Below are 19,908 nucleotides of genomic sequence, written 5' to 3'. Positions count from 1 at the left end.
AAAATAATCTATTTATAATCATTTCCAAATTTATTATTTTATTAATTTTGTTGGCAAAGTTAATGGTGATAAGGGTTCATGGTATTTTCTCTTAAACCTTTTTTGTATTGGTGAGTACAGTAAAATATGATATTAAAAGCTAGGAGTTTTTTGCGTGGGCTTGAGATCACTTTTCGTACTTGATATATGAGAATTTTCGACAGACCTATATTTTTTACTTTCTTTTTATAAATCTTTATTTTCAAACATATATTTACTCTCCTCCGACATTGCTAAAATTAGACACAAAATGTGGCTTCCTCACTTCCGTACACAAAATAGTATTAGCTTTATGTAAAATATTTTAAAGTGTTGTGAGAAACTAACCTCTACCTGTTATTCCACTGTTGTCAAAAATAAAGAATATCTTTTATTTTTAACTTCCGTTTGAATGACTGCAACTCCACAAGGAAGTATCTTAGAGCCTAAAGCAGTATCTGCCACTAAATAGAATATTATAAAAAGTGAGGTTCAAAAGGAACTGCAAACTGCGTTATATAAAAGCTAGGAAATGAGTGCTGGGCCTTGCTGTAAGTTTGGATGTAATCTTGATGATCCATTCATATATTCTAATTAGGTTCATTTTGTTGTGCTTAAAATAAGTCTGCAAAAGTGTGAACTTGATTACATTGTTTTTTTTTTCATTAACTCCTTGCCATTGTAGAACAATAGCGTATAGAAGTAATATGCAGAATTCATCTCTCCCATCTCTACAATCTTTGTTCGTCTGATAAACCGGATACGTAAGGCATCAGACTCTGTTGATATATAATATTTAGCCAAATAGTTGATGAGAGATTTATTCCTAATTTTTTATCCATTTTTTATAATTTATTCATCAGTTTTCACTAGTTCGTCTGACATTTATTAACTCTTCTAATTTTTAGAAGAATTTACAGAAAATGGCAGTGTTTGTTCTCTATTGGTCTGGCAACGTTGCTTGGTCTTTTGTTTCTGCCTAGTCACCTGCCCGCTGCGCTGTGCGCGAAGTGGCAACATCTGCCTCAAAGAACACGAGCTAGAAAATTTGGCGAATTACTCCCTATTCTTGATTCTGAAATAAGGCCTGGAACAAAGATAGACATTAAATTCTATTACGAGGCACAAGTTGAGCCTTGAATCCAGAACTCATCGTTATAATAGGAATTAAATCGTGTAAATAATTATTATTCGTAAACTCCAAAATAGGGCTGAAGCACCGGTCAACTGACGACAAACCCCTCCCTGTGTTTCGCATTGAAATGTTATTTATTTCTGCAATTATGCGGTTCGTCCCGAACATGGGTAATTAATCCGGCGTATATAATTGAAATTTTATACAAAGTAGCAGGTGGATTCGACCAAAAAATAAAAAACAAACTAGACGGTAAATTCGGGCAGACGAAAACAATTTTAACACGATGTTTCGTGATGAATTGAAATTACCGGCAGATATCAAGTTTCCTGGAAACTACGAACGTGCAGTTAAACAATTTTCTAGTATTACCATATGGTTTTAGAAGGCGTAGGTTTCGCTGTCCGCCGTAGGTATTATTGCCTACGAAGAATTTTAAAAAATTTGTTATGTGCTTTGCCAGTACTATGTCTATAATTCTATAAACACATTAAAGTACACAATTGTAACTTGTTACAAACTAGATATGTACCAATACACGATTTTACGAACTACATTCATATTGAACTCTCTTTTTCATATTTTCGTAATTGTCCCTTCTATGATTTGGTGGTCCTTTATTCCGATTTCGGTTCGAACTCGACTTTCCCATCCTTACATGGCGGTCTCAAATCTCGTTTTTTCTATCTTTCTCATTAACGAATTGTATATTATGTTCTATAGTTCATCATTTAAATATCTTAAAGTTCTTCCTTGTTGTGTCGTTCTTGTCTTTATATTTGAATCCTTATTTACTTAGTTATCATGTTATGAAATTCACCAATATATCTGTTACATATTTTACAGGCTATAAAAATTGTATACTACGGCATTTTCATATAGTTTGCTCAAATTTCAAGCACTGTATTGTACTGTACTTTGCGCTATTTTCTTTTCAAACAGCGATATCCATAAAGTTAACTCGATTTTTCTCTGAAAATTTACTGGAATCTGGCCATATTTTCATAAAATACTACCGAAAAAATGCCATTTCCAAATTAATTTTTTTTTGAGTAGACAAACTATGAGAGGCTATATTGGAACTTATGAAGCAACTATGAAAAACACCAACATGGCCGCTGACAAATCGTCAATAAGTTTTGGGTAGTATTTTCGAAAAATATACCTAGATCTCGTGAAATGTTCTTGGAAAATGAGTTAAGTGTGAAAATGGCTTGTTAGAATGAAAATTGTGCAAAGTAAGGTTAGTGGGAGAAATGTAGAGGCATCCGCGGAAAATCTTCTCTACGAAAATATCGATGCCTTCTGTGACGCATCAATTTTTAGCGTAAGAGAGCCACTATATTATTTAAAAGATATATGGTTGAAAGCAAGATGTGAAATTACAAGACTTGTTGGTTTTGTTGGCTTCAAAAATTATCAACATTGCAAGGTCATATATCTAGCAACTATATGCTTTACCCTTATACCCAGTTTTTGTTCTTTAGTTTTCGAGCAATTTATTCTTTCTGATGTTAATTCAGGGATACCGTTTGTGTAGTTTGTGTAGTTTACTGATAAACGTGCCAGATTCAATTAAAAATCTTGCAGCGGGCTTGCAAATATAATTTATAACATGAATCTGATTTTAGGAATCTCATATACGTTTATAATATGAATTGAGTAAGGCATATCTAAAATGGAATGAATTCAATAATATATCAAACATTTCACAGCTCCGAAAGGTGTATAAGACAGAATCAACGGTCTTTAATTGCGATTTTAAATATTTAAATTATATATATATTTTAAATATTTAATTGTTTGTAACTGACTTGAGCATTAATTTTTGTTTCAGGAATCCTCGCCAACTTTGACGCTCATATCGTCAAAGGTAAGCAGGCTATGCAACCACAGCGCTGTCCAATCAAGGTGTGTGAATAGTGTGAATAATTCGTTTTTCTCTTCCTTCCATGCGACGGTACTTCTCGCTCTCCCTACCAATAGTAATCTGACGATTCGTGTGGCTGAGAATATGGTGGCATGCGTGCGACATGGTTGGTGTATGAGTTTGCTTTATGGGTTTGTTTTTTTCCGCAATTTATGGTAATTTTGTTTGCCTCGAGTCTAGCGAAACTATGACGAATCATTTTTATACAGTAAAAGTTTTGATATTTCTTTTACTGTAACACGCAGTTTCATTTTTACTGTTCTTTGTGGGGAATTTTTACACAACCAACCATTCTTGATTTATGTGAATAGTGATTTAAGATTACTTATATTAAGTATAAATGAACTACAAAACTAACAAAGTGTTTTCTTTATTTTTTGTAAAAAATGAGAAAACAAGCAATATATTAAAATATGCATAACCCAAGATATATGAAATTTCCAAAAAAAATTTTTATTTTGAAATGGACGCTACTGAATTTTAGTGCTGGCGAAGTTTCACATCTCATGAACTGTACAGATTATCATGTTTGATAGAAAATCGATCCACATAAATATTTTTCTAAAAAAAAATTTCAATGCTTTCAATATTTCAATACCAATACTAATACTTGGTGTTGGTGGAAGTACAATAAAGTTTTTTTTTTCATTAAAGTCCCTCATCTCTGGTTTAGTTGAACGGAATTTGGCAAACTATAGGTCTAAAAAACGGATATCGGTTTAAAATATTAAAATAAGAAATGTTCAATTCGTTGTCAACCGCATTTTTGTCTTTCTCGGACTCTAGAATAATCTACTTCAAATAATAAAAACGTGCTACTGCCTAATGGTTTTTCAGAAACACGCAAACATGTTATTATTTCGGAAATGCACCAATTCGATTTATGTATATCCATTTACGAGTTCCCGAAAGCAGTCACACGAAAATTTTAATTTTCATTACATATGGTGGATAGTTAAAAAATGCGCACTTAAGCGGAAATTTGATCACTCTTATTTTTATATTATGTATATTTCGTATTTATATAACAATTGGAGAATGTAATTGTTCAAAAAATAATTTAGGAGTTTAAATCTTCTATGAAATCGTTGTTTTTTTATTCAGCAGAAATGGGAACTGAAAAAGGCTTATTAGGTATGTTTCAAATTTAATGGGGGTTCGAAAAAATGGCCTCTCTATCTTTTTTAAGGATTTGATGCAATTTAATTGTATGTTGTATATACGAAATTAATTAGTCACAAAGTTAGCGTTATAAACGCTCTCCAGACAATATACCAAGTGTTTTTTATATTGTTTGTCCGAAAATACTTTGTTCAAATGTAAAAAAAAACAAATATTTTTTAAAAAAATATTTAAGAAACTGTTTAAGTTACCTAATTGAAATTTGAACCACAAATATCGTTTATTGAGTCATAAAAGTAAATATTTTGTACAGTAGTGTCATTAAAGGGGAAGAGTGATACTCAATTGCTCCCTATGTTTTTTTTATGAGAAAATTTCTTTTTTGCAGAAAGATGTTTTCAATTATACGAAAGTGCTTTTGTTTAAATTCAAATAATATTACTAACTTAACATAAGTTCTGTCAGCAGCAAAGATTTTTTTGGGCTTCTGTTAAAGCTCCGTATCTTCTAAAGGAGACATTTCAGTTACGTTTCTTCTTCGTGAAGTGCTCTTCTGCCCTCCTAGAGCGTTGGCGACGAAAAGCATAACTTGTACTTTATTGGCGGTCTTTCTGAACAGAGACATAGTGATATGTCCTTCCCACTGGCGTAGGTTTTCAGTCACGATGTTCTACGACGTCCTGGCCTTCGTTTACGCTCTCTCTTTCTCTGGATAATGACGTGTAATAAGTGTGTATTTGTTATTACGCAAAACGTGACCAAAATACTCCAGTTTTCGACGTTTAATGATGTTTAAATCGTCTCTTTCTTTGTTTATTTCTTTATTTGTAATTCTATCTGTCCAGGGTATCTTAAGTATCCTACGATACGCCCACATCAAAGCCTCCAACTTCTTGCACATTTACCCTAGAAATTAGCGGAACTTAAAACTGATTTCTAAAACTGATCTTAAATGTAAGTCCTGCTCAATGTTAAATAAAACACAAGAAAGATTGATGCAAATATTTTATCCGGATGCCCTTAAAAAACAATGTCAAACTTTAGAGACGCTGCTCCTTAGGTTAGAACTGATACGCCATGCTATAAAAATTGCTGGTCTGGAAACGTGCGAAGAGAAACGATAAAACCCAAACAACTGCCACGGTGCCGCCTCGGCCGATCGAACAAAACAACGCGAAATATAAAAAGTTTATTTAGAATCCCATAGAAGACGGACAGCGAGACCCCATCGCAATGCATGGAATAAAATTGTATTGAGCGAAGAGAGAAAACAGGTACCGAAAATTTACCTGGCCGAAGACACATAGTAGTATTTACGACTATCGGATCCTACATGTAAGGTATATACGGTCACCTTGAAATTATACAATAATTAGGCGAGCCGGTGGAAGTATCTGCCGTCGCTCTTTTACTCGTCTTTCCAGTCTCTAAAAGCCGAATATGTATTTTATTATTGAAGTTCGATCCGAAAGCAACGTCATCACTGGATGCATTCTTTTCTCAGAGGTATTCGAAGCTGCAGCTATGACGCTCCGACATCTTGACTCTGATTAGTTTTCTAATATTGTCCACTTCCGGTACTTTAGTCACTCGTGTATTAAAAACACTAAATTGCAGTTTATAAAACTTAACGTCTGCAAAGTGTCACTTTAAACATCCGCTTCATTAAACACTTCGCGAAACTTTCTCTCGAAAAACTGTTTCCGGTTCTATACACTGATTTTGATACGTTTTAATTTAATCACAGTGAAAAAAATGAATACTAATGTATATAAGATTATCCGTATCTATAAATGGAAAACTGCATATGGCAGTGAAACATATTATAATATTCAATCATGGATGGAAGTAAATAATCATATTAGGTTCATGAATTTATACCTGATAGTTAAATATTACTTAAAGTGTTCTTAGCAATACTGATATTTTCATATCATAGCCAAATAATACAGGAATGATAGGTATCTTGGTAGAGGTGCCTGAGTTTGAAGTAGATCAGATTTACTTATAGTGACTCCATATTGCGTCCGTCGGTTTGTTAACATTACGGTTGCTTTTTTGCATCAAATATTATTGGAAACTTCTTTTCTAACGGTAAGTTTTGCAGTGGTCTAGCATTTTCTATCGTGAGTTTTTCATGATCCAATATCGAATATCACATACAAAATATCGCTCACTTGGTGGAATAATGGCACATATAAAAAAATAGCTATTTTTAGTTAATTGTACCATAAAACTCGCACATTTCTATTTTAACAACGAACAATACCGGCACAGAGTAATCTTACTTCAGTTCCACTAGAGTTAATGCCACTATTGAATTTCCCGCGTTTTTTATCGATCTGCCGCGCAAAACCGACACAAATCAGTGTCTGTGATCACCGCAGAGTACGTAATATTAGTAAAACCGCCAAGAAGACTAGAACTCCTTGTAAAGTCGTGGAGATAAGTTACGTTTTTTTTTTGATTTTAAAAAACTGGTAACTCAAACTTCTTTTAGGCTTCACTGGGACGGTTCAGGCAATATTATCAAAATAAATGACGTGTGTGTTTTCAAAGTAGCAAAAGATTCTTCTGACACATTTTTCTATAAAATATCTTTTAGTGAAACTTACTACAAAAGCATAAACATTACTCAAAAAAAACATGTGAGCAGGCGCGACTTTCACATCTTTTGGAAATATGTATCTAGACCGTGGTTATTGAGGTGTTATATCAATTCCAAAAAAAAAGTTTAATGACTTAATGGATTTGCTAAAATGTAGTGCTATTAAAAAATGTTATAGTCACTTTTATAATAGCCTGAAAGGTGCCAAAGCCTGAAATGTCACGGTTTTTTAGTTACTTTGAAAATTGTACTTTTTGTTTATTTTCCAAAAGCCAGTTCAGTTGGTCGTTTACTGTAGAATAGCTTAGCTTTGTTTACGTGTCATGATGATAATTCTTGTTTTTTCTAATTTTAAGAACAGTAGCTGTCTATCAAAAACTAAAGGTATTTTAGAAACAATACCTACTTCGACATATATCGGTTGTTTTTTAGTTATGGCTTTTCGATGTTTTTTGTAGTTACTGTTTACGTGCCAAAGCTTATAAAGGCACATTTTTTAATTAGTTATTAATTTCCATTTTGAGTTTTTCTACTATTACCTATTACTATGTGCCTATCTCGCATATGCACCTGCCGTGTTATAATTTTATAATAAAGTGATGAGAATTGTTTTTTCAAAATATGCACTTTATTTGTGAAATAGATGTGTACAACAAAAAATCAATAACGGTACAAAAAAGAACCTCAAAAAATATTTTTTGTTTTAAATGGAGAATAATACAAATCAGTATATAATTATAAAGACTTTAAATGTTGTAATAAGTAGCAAAATTGATATGAGTTATCTCAATATTTCAGTTTTTATTTTCCTAAATCACTAATTTTGTGGTAACTATTATTTTGTGGATGTGGCACTATTGCACCCAGGTGAGCGATATGCCTTCATATAAAGTCCATGTAACTACATCTTATACTAACTCTGGGTATTATACAGTGTGTTTACAAATTTTATTCAAAAAACGTGATTATTTGTAAAAAAAACATTTTCAAAACGGCGCGTGTAAAGTTTCTTAAAATACACAACTAAATAGTTTGTTCGGTTGTTAAAGCGGTAAAAGCATGAAAAAAATATTTCCAGAGAGCAGAACAGACTACTCGAAAAGTATCGAATCTAATCTGAATATCCACATCCTGTCCGTTCACCGAGCGATATTTTAGGAGATTGGTAATAATGGTCTATTTAGACTGGTTACCATTGTAACATATAATTATACCGTACATCGTTTATTTGTTCTCATAGTTTAGAACGCGTGGAAAAGGTTAACTGGTCAACGGACTATGCGGTTCTCGGTACCCACTTAGGTATACCACACATATCAGATAAGGATTAAATAATTTATCTAAGCGTATACAATGAGCGGTATTTGAATCAAGTACAGCGTAGCCAAAAAAAGTAACTGTTTGATTTTTGGTTACTTATTAACCGTTTCTTTGTTTCTAAATTTCCAAGTTTTCTTTCAAGAAAATTTTAGCATAAATCGATGATAAAATAGTATATTATACAAGTTGGATAAACGCGATTTTAGAAGTATAATTTTCCTATGACCTTTATTCTTTGGGTACTATTTTTACTGATACTGGCATGTTACCAAAGTACTTTACGCACACTTCATCGCTGCATAATTGTGTGTAGGGCGTAGAAAAACTCACTTTGTTGTTTTGAAAATGTATTTCGTTTATTAAGTATCGCAGGTTCGCATTTATCTAAAAAACTTAACCAATGTCCACATTGAGGTTAGTTTGTAGGTTATATCCACAATAACATTGTGTGAATTAGTTTAACAAATGACCACATTTCGATATTTAAAATTATATGACATTTTGCTATTGGCTACAAAAACGCGGACACATAAAAGAAATCAAATTTAATTGTACTAAAAGCTAAAAAGCTAATCAAAATAAATAAGTTGATTTTATTGATAATGGACGGATTGTAGCCGTTGTTCAGTGCAATTTGTTTAATTATATTAAGTTATTTGTTGTAATTTTTTGTTGAGAGTGGCGTATTAATAAGTCTGTTTATAAAAGAGTGAAATCCAGCCATTTTGTGAGTATAAGGGTGATGTATGACTGTGTCCGTGTGTGAAGATTTATGGTAAATGGAAAAATCTAATTTGTTTTGTGTTTTCGTAGTAGTAAAGTCTAAAAAATTGATAGAGTTGTCCTGTCAATCTCGATAGTTAATTTTATACGATTATGTAATGAGTTAATGTAATTTAGAAAAGAAATCAATTGTCTGTCCGTGCCAACAAAGCAAGCAAAGACGTCATCCACGTATCTATACCACTATAGAAAACTCTTACTTAAAGGATGTTCTAGTATGATATTTTCCAAATTATCCATAAAAATCTCGTCTAACAAAGGATTAAGTGGGTTTCCCATAATCAAACCCTCCTTAGAGATGTAAATCTGTCCATTAAATTCAAAATAATTTTGGTCTAAACATACAATTAAGCAATGTAATAAATCCTGTTTCACCAATGGGTTAACTTGTTGCCGAGTGACGGTGAAATCTACTAAATCTATCACGTCCATAGGTGGAATACTGGGAAATAAGTTTTGTACATCAAAAGACAATAGTGTTGCGTTAGAAGGGATTTTGATGTCTTTAATTTTGTTTATTAATTCAAAAGAATTTTTTATTGCAAATTTTGGTTAAACCAGCTCAAATCACCCTTATACACACAAAATGGCTGCATCTCACTCTTTTATACACAGACTTCTTAATACGCCACTCAACAGAAAATTACTACAATCATTAAACAAATTGCACTGAACAACGGCTACAATCCGTCCATTATCGATAAAATTATAAATAAAAAACAAATCCAGACAACAGTAAACTCTATTCATCCGAAACCTAACACAGAACGCGAACAATTTAAAACAATTACATACATAAGAGAACCCAGTAAAAAAGTTTCAAAACATTTGTCAAGAGGTGGTTTAAAAATAGCTTTCAAAACTAACAACATAATAGGAAAATTTTTAAAAAACAATAAAACGAAATGTCCAAAATCCCAAATATCAGGTGTCTACAGGTTGAAATGCGGATCTTGTCCTAAAATTTATATTGGACAAACAGGTAGATCCTTCAAGAAACGCATTAACGAACTTAAAAAGCGTTTAAAAACAATAGTCTATATTCTAATTATGCTACACAGTTAAACACAGAAAAACACATTTTGACGACAATTTTGATATTTTACATAGAGCCACAAAAACCAGAAAATAACATTTATTGGAGCAATTGGCACAATAACATTAATTAAGGTTTTATTGTCGTTTTTCGGTATATATAGTAGAAGGTAGATTGTAAATATTACATTTGATAAAGACACTGTGTTGTCGAAACAATTGTCATGTGAATATATATAATTTCGTGGAAATCTGAACTTTTAGTTCTTATTTATTTCGCAATTATTTTATTACGAATCCTTTTCTTTATTATGTCTTTTATACAGTGTTCTAATGCGCTAATCTCCATTACTAGCTTGTCTATTGGAATAGAAATTTTTATTTTCGTCCTTACTGGTATATATTTCCACTCATCCGTTTTTGAGCTGTGGCTGAACGATATTATTTCTGCCTAAAATAATTTCAAAAATTCGAATCAGTTGAATTTCTTCCTGTTGCTGTCCTGGTATGGCGATGTTATCTAAATTTTAGTTGAATACTTTCCACTCTAAGTTTCATCGTAAGATAATTTTGAAACAAAACGTAGAATAAAATTTTGGTACTACCATCCTCATCTGGTATCATTTATTTAATCTTCATTAAAAATAGGTTGTAGAATAACTTTGAAAATACCTACTTCTCAGCACCGATCTAGGTGATGGTATAACCATCACCATTAATCAGCACTCAGTAGGTACGTTTTGTTTTCATAATGCAGGGTGCTTGGAACGGTATAGGAAAGTATTGCTGAGAGAGAACTTTTAGGTAGAAGTGTACTTAATATCAAGTGATATGTATTAAGTGTTGATCATTATTTGTATCCTAAACTACTCTAAATGCGAGTTTAAAAAATACGGACCAGCGTGATCAAATTATTTTGTAATTTGTTGAAAGCCGGTATAAATCAAATGTATTTTTTTGGTACTAGCGGTATTGAAACTAGGACAGTTCGTAGATTTTAAATGAAAATCCAGTTTTGTCTCTGAATATTTATTTACGCCGAAACGATTTTTCAATTAACACGGATCGCCCGAGGCAGTTATTATTAATCGAAGATGTCTTGTATTCCCACAGCAGTGCTTAAAATAATTTTAATGGCATAGTAGGGTCTCCGCATTCACAGAGTTTAAATTAGAACTAAATATATTAAACATTTTTGAGTATAGTTTAAATTTACGCACGGCGACTACTTTCCTACAGTTATTGAACTTTAATTAGGCGTGTCTATTTATACGAGTTTTGTTTCTACTTGTTATTGTATTACTGGGATTCTACCATACACCAAAAAAAAAAAAACGTGCACATACCAAAGCAGAAATATTTATTTAAAGAGTTATCACAATCTCGAATATAACATTTCGTAAGGCCTTATAGGTAATAAAACTTTCTGTCGGGATTGAAACGATTTATATAAATGTTTTCAAACATATTTAAATCAACCGTATTTTAGTAGGTACTTAGGCATTTTAATGTAAGGAACTAGTTTCTAATCAAGATAGAAACGAAATTATTTTCTCTAATAGGAGGTTTCTGTCCCGGTAAATTACATGTGGAAACGGGTTTGCTATGATATCGTCTCTTACCGTTTTCGAATATTAATACCGGCTGCTAACGCGTCTATGGAATGTTTTTCGCCGATGACGTTTTTTTTTAATAAGTAATACTAAAGAGTGTGATAAATGCCACTTTAGTCAAGAGTCAGGAAAAGTGCGCAGCGGAGAGAGGGGTGACTAAAGTACCGGAAATATTCGCAGTTTGAGGAAGCTGTCATCTTGAAATAACACTTTGCACATGCCTAATCAGTGCATAGTTAGACGTGATGAAAAAAAGGTGAGAGCAGAGAAAAAAATTGAAATCCATCCAAATCCTAAATTATAATTTCATCAAAACTGTGTTGTAAGAGTTGTTTTGCAACTTTAAGTTTAAGTTAAGAATGTTTTCCGATTTATGTTTTGTTTCAATTTGAACTTTCCATACATATAAAATTTAGTTAACCGCAACAAAATGATTTTTTTGAACGTAATAGATTTTCTATTTTAAAATGAGATGATCCGCAACTTTTACTGCAAATTAGCATTTAAGTTTTGGTTGTATTCAACAAAGACGTCATTTGAAATGGAAAATGAAAATATATTTTTTGCTTCTTTCTTCAATGTGCTCATTATTTAAAATATTTTTATTTGTGTGCTTCATTTACCTTTATAATGTTATGTAATTTTTAAAATAATTTACAGGGCTTTTCTCTTGCTACCCATATTTCTTTTCCCGTAATTATGACCGAGTACCATGAACATAGGAATCCTTATTATTTGCAATTACAGTAAATTGCTGCCTACTGAGTTTGGCTTATTAACAGTTTGATTTTGACATTCCGCGAATGCGTTTCATAGGTCAAGGACGTTATTTTAGACTAAAACTTTTATTTAAGCTTCTGCCGATTTGTTATATTGTAGAGAATATGGAGGGGAAATTGACGTGACATTTAGCAAAATTTGACGTGCCTACAGCTGCCTGACTGCAATCATCTGACGATCGACGAAAGCCCGGAGTTGTTATTCTTTCTTCCTTCAATATTTGTAAGGTGTTTGAACACTTGCGTTTTTTAAGTCGGTTCTATACGATTAATAACTAATAAATAAAATAAGTGTAAACGATTTCGCATAAAAAATTCCCAAACAAACTTCTAAGTAGATAATTAAAAAAATTAATCCAAAATGGAGGGCAAATTCGATATTTGGAAATATTGTGTGCTGGTCATTTTTGACTTTCGTCTTATTTGCAATACACAAAGACAGCATTATTAAGATTTCATTATTATTAAGAGTCTATTTAAAATTTCCAATGTTCAATATGATGTTCATGGGAAAAAGTCATTTAATGTTAATCTAACTTAACTTTGGCAAAACATAAAGCTGCAAAAGCTCTGGTTAAACATTATCTCATGAGCAGTCAAATTTTAAATCTTCCAGAACGTCCCCAAAATATAATCAAAGTTTTGTTAAGAATGTCAGAACGCAAAGCTGAAGAAACTTTGTGAAAAATGTAACTTCGCTTGACCACGGTAGTTTAAATTAAGTCACAACGTTCAAATGACATTTTTATCGATTAGCACTTAACTCAGTTGCGTTTTTAAACGCACTTTTTCACTTTCAACACCTTTTTAATGATTTCAAGTCATTTTGTCCATTACAAGGCGGTTACTGACCGGTAGTGAACTTTCGAGTTTTTATTTTTACGAGATTTGGTTATGGAGAGCGTTGGGCTATTAAACAAAACCAGATTTTTTAATAATTAAGGACGTCTGCGGCATCGGTTTATATCTCTTCAGCCTAAGAGCGTATTACTGCTTAAGGTACTTAATATTATTCTCTTTACAGTTAGTTTTATGTATGTTCGGACTCGTACGTAATAGAATCGAATATTTAATAGGATCCGTTTTTCTCATTGCTTAAGAAAAATAATAATTACCACGACCTAAGGACACGCGGGACTTTTGTTGATTTTCGTTCACTAAGTCAAGTTTAATGCAATAACAATATGCATGAGCATAGTTCTGTATGGCAAAAATTGAACATCATAATAACCATTTATGTGTAGAATTTTTGTCGTAAATAAGAAATAATATCGCCGAAATGTGTTATCCACATTTATATACTTCAATAATTGAGGTTGAGGTTCTTCCTAATTTTTTAACCGTATTCGCTTAGTAATAGCTGTACGTACTCAATTATTTTATATATTCATTTTTCACATTTCATTTCACACACACTTAAAACATTTTGTATATTTAATTAATTTTTTCAATTTGACACAATGAAAACCTCCAAATTTTTTGAACATTACAATAATGACAGTGATGAAATACTATAAACTCTAATAATGATGCAGAATTCCTAAGTATTATAAAAACTGACTCTACCAAAACCGGGGAAGGAATGTGCTTTTCATTTAAATAAAATAATGGTCAGTCAAGAGCAGAACGTGTATTTCCGTAGACAAAGAGTAAAACATACTGTAACAATATCTAGAAAACGTAAGCCACATTCTCAAAAGTCGTAATGATATATTAGAAATTTTGTCCACTTACGCTCAGGCATTTCTACGTTAGGAACTGCTGCAATATCTTTATTTATTTAATTGCGACCTGTTTAAAATCAATGAACTTTGTGGGTCTATGCAAAAAATCATATAATAAAAAAAAGTGGCAACGTCATTTGAATGATTGTGGAGTTAATAACAAAGTTATCCAAGATCCTGGTGCCGTAGGGTTTCAACATAAAGAGAATTAAACTGAATCGATTCAGGCAATTTACAAGTCTTTCAAATACAAATTACTCACAAGCATGTGTGACTGCTGAATTCCAGATCGGCACGATTTTATTGAGAAGTGCCCTTTGAGGAGATATCGAGTTCCCGCTTCCAATGTTATATGTTTTACGATTAACCGTATTAATTCGGCAAGTTATATTTTCATATACCATTTTGAATGCAATGGCCATTGGACACTCTTAAAATTTAATACAAAAAGGCACCCAGTCTTCCTGCACAAAGATAGCTAAGATGCTACCAGATCAAAATATAATAATCAAACAAGTATCATCAACAGTTAAATCTAGGGGACACATGGGGACATTCGTTATATTCACTTTACTTTTAGAAACAGCTTAACAGTAAAATTTAATGATATATTTATTAACTCGGGTGGAATATTCTAGATTTCATTTCAATATTTCGCTCTTTAGTTACATGAATGGAAAAAGACCGGGTGTCTTTTATCTGTCAGAAATTAACTAAAAATTAAGCAAAACCTAAACTTCGTTGACTCCTAGAAACAAATTGATAACTTCTAGCGATTTCAATTTCCATTTGGTATCTATCATTTGAAACTCTCGAAAGTCGAAAATCCAAAATATTTTTTGTATCGGTTTCATAATATCAGTCGCATAGAGAAATATTTTTTTCCTACAAGTCGCGTCGTACTATTGAGAAACACAATTTGGATTATTTTTAATCCGTAATATCCTATTTATATATTTAAACGAGTCTTCCAGCGACCGATAAAATTCTTTAGAAACGAATACGTAGCCGTGGCTCCTCCTACATGAGTAATCCAAACCCTCATGAACGCACTTTATAAATAAAAATGAAAATAAACGTCTTATTTAAATGGCTGCGGTCCAAAATTGTTAAAATTATATATCCAAATACCATCAGAAATGAAATGCTTATAATGACATACTTTTCTTTCAATGCATTGGCGTAACTCAAGTTTGTCTTGAGTCAGTTTTTTTGGTTAGTTTAATTATGTTCCAATTCGCACCACTGATGACGTCATATCTACATTCTAAAGCTCTCATTTCACAGATCAACAGTGGAAATTAACGGTTAAGATTGTAAAGCTGCGAGAGGCAGGGGTGTTCTTTTGAGACATTGGAAATTGCAGTGTTGGTCAGAGTGGTCTGTACATCATTGCCATTCACATCGTAGGTGCACTGAACATTTAAAAATAACCTGTAGCAATCGCTAAGAATGGCTGCTAAGACTTAATGATCTCAGAGAATGTCACAGCACAACCAGCCTATCTTATAAAAAACTAAGGGTAGCTACGGGTCTACAGATATTCATGACATTGATTGCCAAAACTTATTACCAGTTAGTATTCCCCTTAACCAAAAGACATAGACGTCTGGTATAGTGTCAAGAACAGGCTCACATGAATGAGGAGTGAAATGGGGAAGTCTTCAGTCTGGAATAGTAATTTTTTATATGGGTTTACGATGGTCGTAAAAGCGTCTGAATTTGGCGTACCATAACAGTTGGGAATAGGTCATCCCTAGTTTTTTTGAAAACGTAAATGCTCAAATCTACATACGTATTACAATCTGCCACTTTATCATACCTTCAGCAACTGCAGGACCCAAGTTTACAGTAACACAATGATAGACCAAATACCGCTAGAGTAACTATAAACTTCCCTTGATAAAATAATGTAACCCTTAATTTTTCAAAGAAACTTTCACAGGCTACTTTATACTTTTTATAAAACTTCTGGATTCCTTCTGCGTCCTTGTCAGCACCATTGGTGCTCCAAGATGCTGTCTAGCAAAATATCTAGGTGGGAGGGACCTTAATTGAAAAAATCTTGTCTCTCGGTCAAACTTTTGAACAACCTTCGGGAACAGCTATAGGTTCTCCACTATCACCAGTCATTGCGAATATATCTACGGAAGCCTTTGAAAAGAAAGCTCTCGACACCTTCCACCTAAAACCAAAATTACACTATGTCGATGATACAAAACATCCGTGACCACATATCACACGTTCTAAAGAAATATAACGTTAAAACCAGATTTACCACTTTTCCAAAAATCTCTCAACATTCCATTCCATTTGAGATGCTATAACCAACTTGTCACAAATATGATAATCAGTCATCCGAGACGGTGTTTATGCCCCACATTTAGCTCGGCCCCCCTCAAATAATATAAAAGCAGGTGCAGAGTAAAATGCGAGCCAGCCTCAGTCAAGCTCTGAAGAAGCCAACAGGATGATTGGCGAAACGAGTTGAGTTCGACTCAATAAAAAACGACGCAAGAGGAATCCAGAAATTTTATAAAAAGTCATCACCAAACTTACATGCTATTAAACATGAATGGGATATGTTTTGTGAAATGCTGAATTAGTTGCTACATCTTATACTGGATTTCTATTTAATATTGTACTCGGAGAATCTATCATAGGAAGACATGAATCATATAATTCGCAACATGCCAAAATTCCTTTCACTAAATGTATTTAAAAAAGTCAAGGATGTTGTAATCCTGGAAATGTGTTCGTCTGCATCATGTATCTATATTGCATAATCAACCGAAAAAGTATGGATTTTTACTTAATTTAATATGACAGGATTGAGACTAAATGTCACGTTGATTGACTTAATTTTGTCATTATCTGATACGAAGGTAGTTGGAAAGTGTGATTCATTAAAAGTAGAATTTACCAGAAACAAATTACGACTGATATTGTATATGTATATTGTAAAAAAATGTATTTAAAAACCAGGACCAGAAGCGGCGAATTTATTACAGCATAGAAGAAAATCGAGGACCACCTAGGATGAAAATGCTGATAACGATATTGGCATTTATACAAAAATTCAAAGTGAGGCACATAAGAACAAGTGATTTGACACACGAAAAAATATATCATTTGAAATGCATCGAAGCGCATAAGGGCAAACGCACCTACAATAATCATCGCGTTGTAATAGAACAGAATGTTGGAGACGGCTATGATTTTCTAAATAAGAAAACGAACACAAAAATAATATGTTTTGCAAGACATCTGTACGTGCGTGTGTAATAATTTATCTAAGGAGGCTGTGGAGTATTTTTGTACATAGAAAATGTGGTGCGCTGCGTAACTATTAAGTGGCGGCCCACGTTTTCGAGTAACTATTGTAGGGTCTCCTTGTGCACTTTTCACTTGCCTAAACAGAATTGAACTACGTGGTAATCCATGAATCTTTTGGTTTTTATTTTCTTGTTAGAATGAATTTGCATGTTATTGACAGGTCTGGATTCACATTCACACGGTGAAATCCTCTATAACTTTGCATTCAAAAACTTAATAAAACTGTCAATTCCAATAAAGAATTTGGAATAATGGTCAACAATATTTAGTTTCATAGCTTAAATTTGTTTTCCGATTTTAAAAATAAAACTATTAATTGATATTTATTATATATATTAATATTATAATATATATATTAAAATATATATTAATATTTTACATTTTATTATTCAACAGGTAGCCATTTGCTTTGAAATTCTAATATGATATTATTTATGCATGTTCGTATTCCACACGTATTGTCCACTTTTATTTTGGAAATATGGCAGTTCCAAATTTTCTATATTTATTCACAGCATCTTGAATATTCGTCCTAGTAATAAACATAAATTCATTAATTAAAAATTAAAAATTAAACGAACTTTTTTATTCACTAAACATTACGTACTTGTCGGATAAAAGCAGTAACCAATTTTGAAATAAATACTGTACATAGGGAAACTTACTCTAAAATACTATATTATAAAACAAGTGTGGTAAACGGCATTTGACTCACGAGTTTATTTGGCACGAGCGGAGCGAGTGTTTAATAAACGAGTGAGTTAAAAAGTTTACCGAACGTGTTGCATACTCTACTTTTCCTACGACCGTTAGTTTTTGGGCACATGAATAATTTACTTCGTGTAAAACATTATTTATAAAACAAATACATAAAAGTCAGGTAAACAGACGAAGACTAAGTAAGACGATGGACAAAGTTACATTATGGTTTGTCGAACTACAACGTAAAATTATTATACCTAAGGTGACAGTTTCATTTCAAATGAGATTAGAAGGCAATGTTTATTTTGCTATAATATAACTTTTGTTGTTTGTTGCTAAATCAGTACATTGTTGTTGAAATTTATTTTGTTACCTAATTCAAAAAAAATATTTCTACAAAGTTAAAAAATTGGAAAATAGTTTTTTTGGTGGATTTAAAAAAATTGTGTCGTTTGAGGACTGATATCTCAAAATGGCATTGGAGATATCGATTTAAAATCTTTTCTTACAAAATGACCAAACAAAGCAAAATGTTAAAACAGGGTATGTATAAGTTTTGTCTTAAAAAATATCTTATTCATTATGTGTTTGGTATGGAAGCCACCCTTTGAGAAACTTTCAAAAATTTGCAATGAATTTAGGAGTCCGCGTAATCTGATTTACCATGCAATGTTGGTAATGAAAACTTTGTTGCTGAAACTAGCATCTAATGTTTTACACAATTCAGAATTTTTAATGTTTCTTTGGTAGGTATTAATTTATTATTATTTATTATATATACATATATATAAATCAAAAGATACCCATTTTTTATATATTTATAAACGACGCTTTAGTCATAACTTTGTTTAGGTAGGACCGCGAGCGCTGCTGTGGGTGAAAAAGTTTTTAAACATATATAACATACATACTTTTCCTACGATCATTAGTTCTTGATGTTGGCTACTAGTTTAAATAATTCAGTGGAACTGCAGTCACACCACAGTCTCAAATTCTTTTTCTTCCGCCTCATGATGTGCCTCAAATACTGAATTTTTCGTCTTTTGATAGTGATTCTTACTTTACAGTTTTTGTTTGTCCTTTGGATAGCGTCAGCGCTTACTACCTTCTCCAGCCATGATATTTTCATGATCCTTCGTTGGCACCCCATCTCGAAGGTTTTGGACGGTCTTTATGTTATTTTATTTGACATCTCCACCATATACGTGAAAAAAGTATCAGAATAATGCCGTGTAATGCTTACTTTTAAAGTGACACTTGTTTTAAATATTGTGACGGTTACATCACACGTCACCCAGTGAATGTATTCGTGCGGTTTTGGTTCAATACGCTAATGGACGTAGAAAAATTATAGCATACAACCCATTGCTAAACTTCTTTAGTTAGGCTTTTTAAACACTCGCTTCACTCTTGTTGAAGCAATTTCGTAACTAAAGTGTCGCTTATAGTGGTATAATATACTGGTGTAACTCAATACTGTAACTTAAGTGTTACCACAGATTCATAAGAATTCGTGATACTTCAAATCTTTTAATAAATTGCTAACATCTTTAAGAAAGTGGGAAAATGCAGGGAAACTGAAAATGCTTTTAACAGCATATTTTTTTATAGTAGGGATCTCTTGTTCACTTTTTAGTAATAATAAACAAATATTTATTTATATTTATACTTATGCTACTAGACAATAAGAAACCAAAATTTCGTTAGTTCTTGACAATTTAAATACCTGTGTTCCGAAAATCTGCATAAAATATTGAATTACTCCAGGGGAGCATATGTCGCAAACAGGAAGCCAAATGTGTC

The 19,908-nt window shown here is 32.4% G+C and overlaps 1 protein-coding gene across 5 annotated transcripts in view; it reads left to right on the top strand.

Moving 5' to 3' along the window:
* Positions 1 to 19,908, top strand: part of LOC132696175 (voltage-dependent L-type calcium channel subunit beta-2) — a 77,608-nt gene that overhangs the window by 30,732 nt on the left and 26,968 nt on the right. For 4 of the 5 annotated variants that reach the window (XM_060660852.1, XM_060660854.1, XM_060660851.1 and 1 more), the window contains exon 3: positions 2,991 to 3,026. In XM_060660852.1, the coding sequence (XP_060516835.1) occupies positions 2,991 to 3,026 (36 nt within the window). Of the gene's footprint in view, positions 1 to 2,990; positions 3,065 to 19,908 lie in introns of all 5 variants that reach the window. The other variant, XM_060660858.1, reaches the window with a different exon arrangement.

The sequence above is a fragment of the Cylas formicarius genome, unplaced genomic scaffold (genome assembly GCF_029955315.1).
Source record: "Cylas formicarius isolate icCylForm1 unplaced genomic scaffold, icCylForm1.1 PGA_scaffold_1__22_contigs__length_36826433, whole genome shotgun sequence".
Taxonomy (NCBI): Eukaryota; Metazoa; Arthropoda; class Insecta; order Coleoptera; family Brentidae; genus Cylas; species Cylas formicarius.
This window is presented reverse-complemented; position numbering and strand designations above follow the sequence as displayed.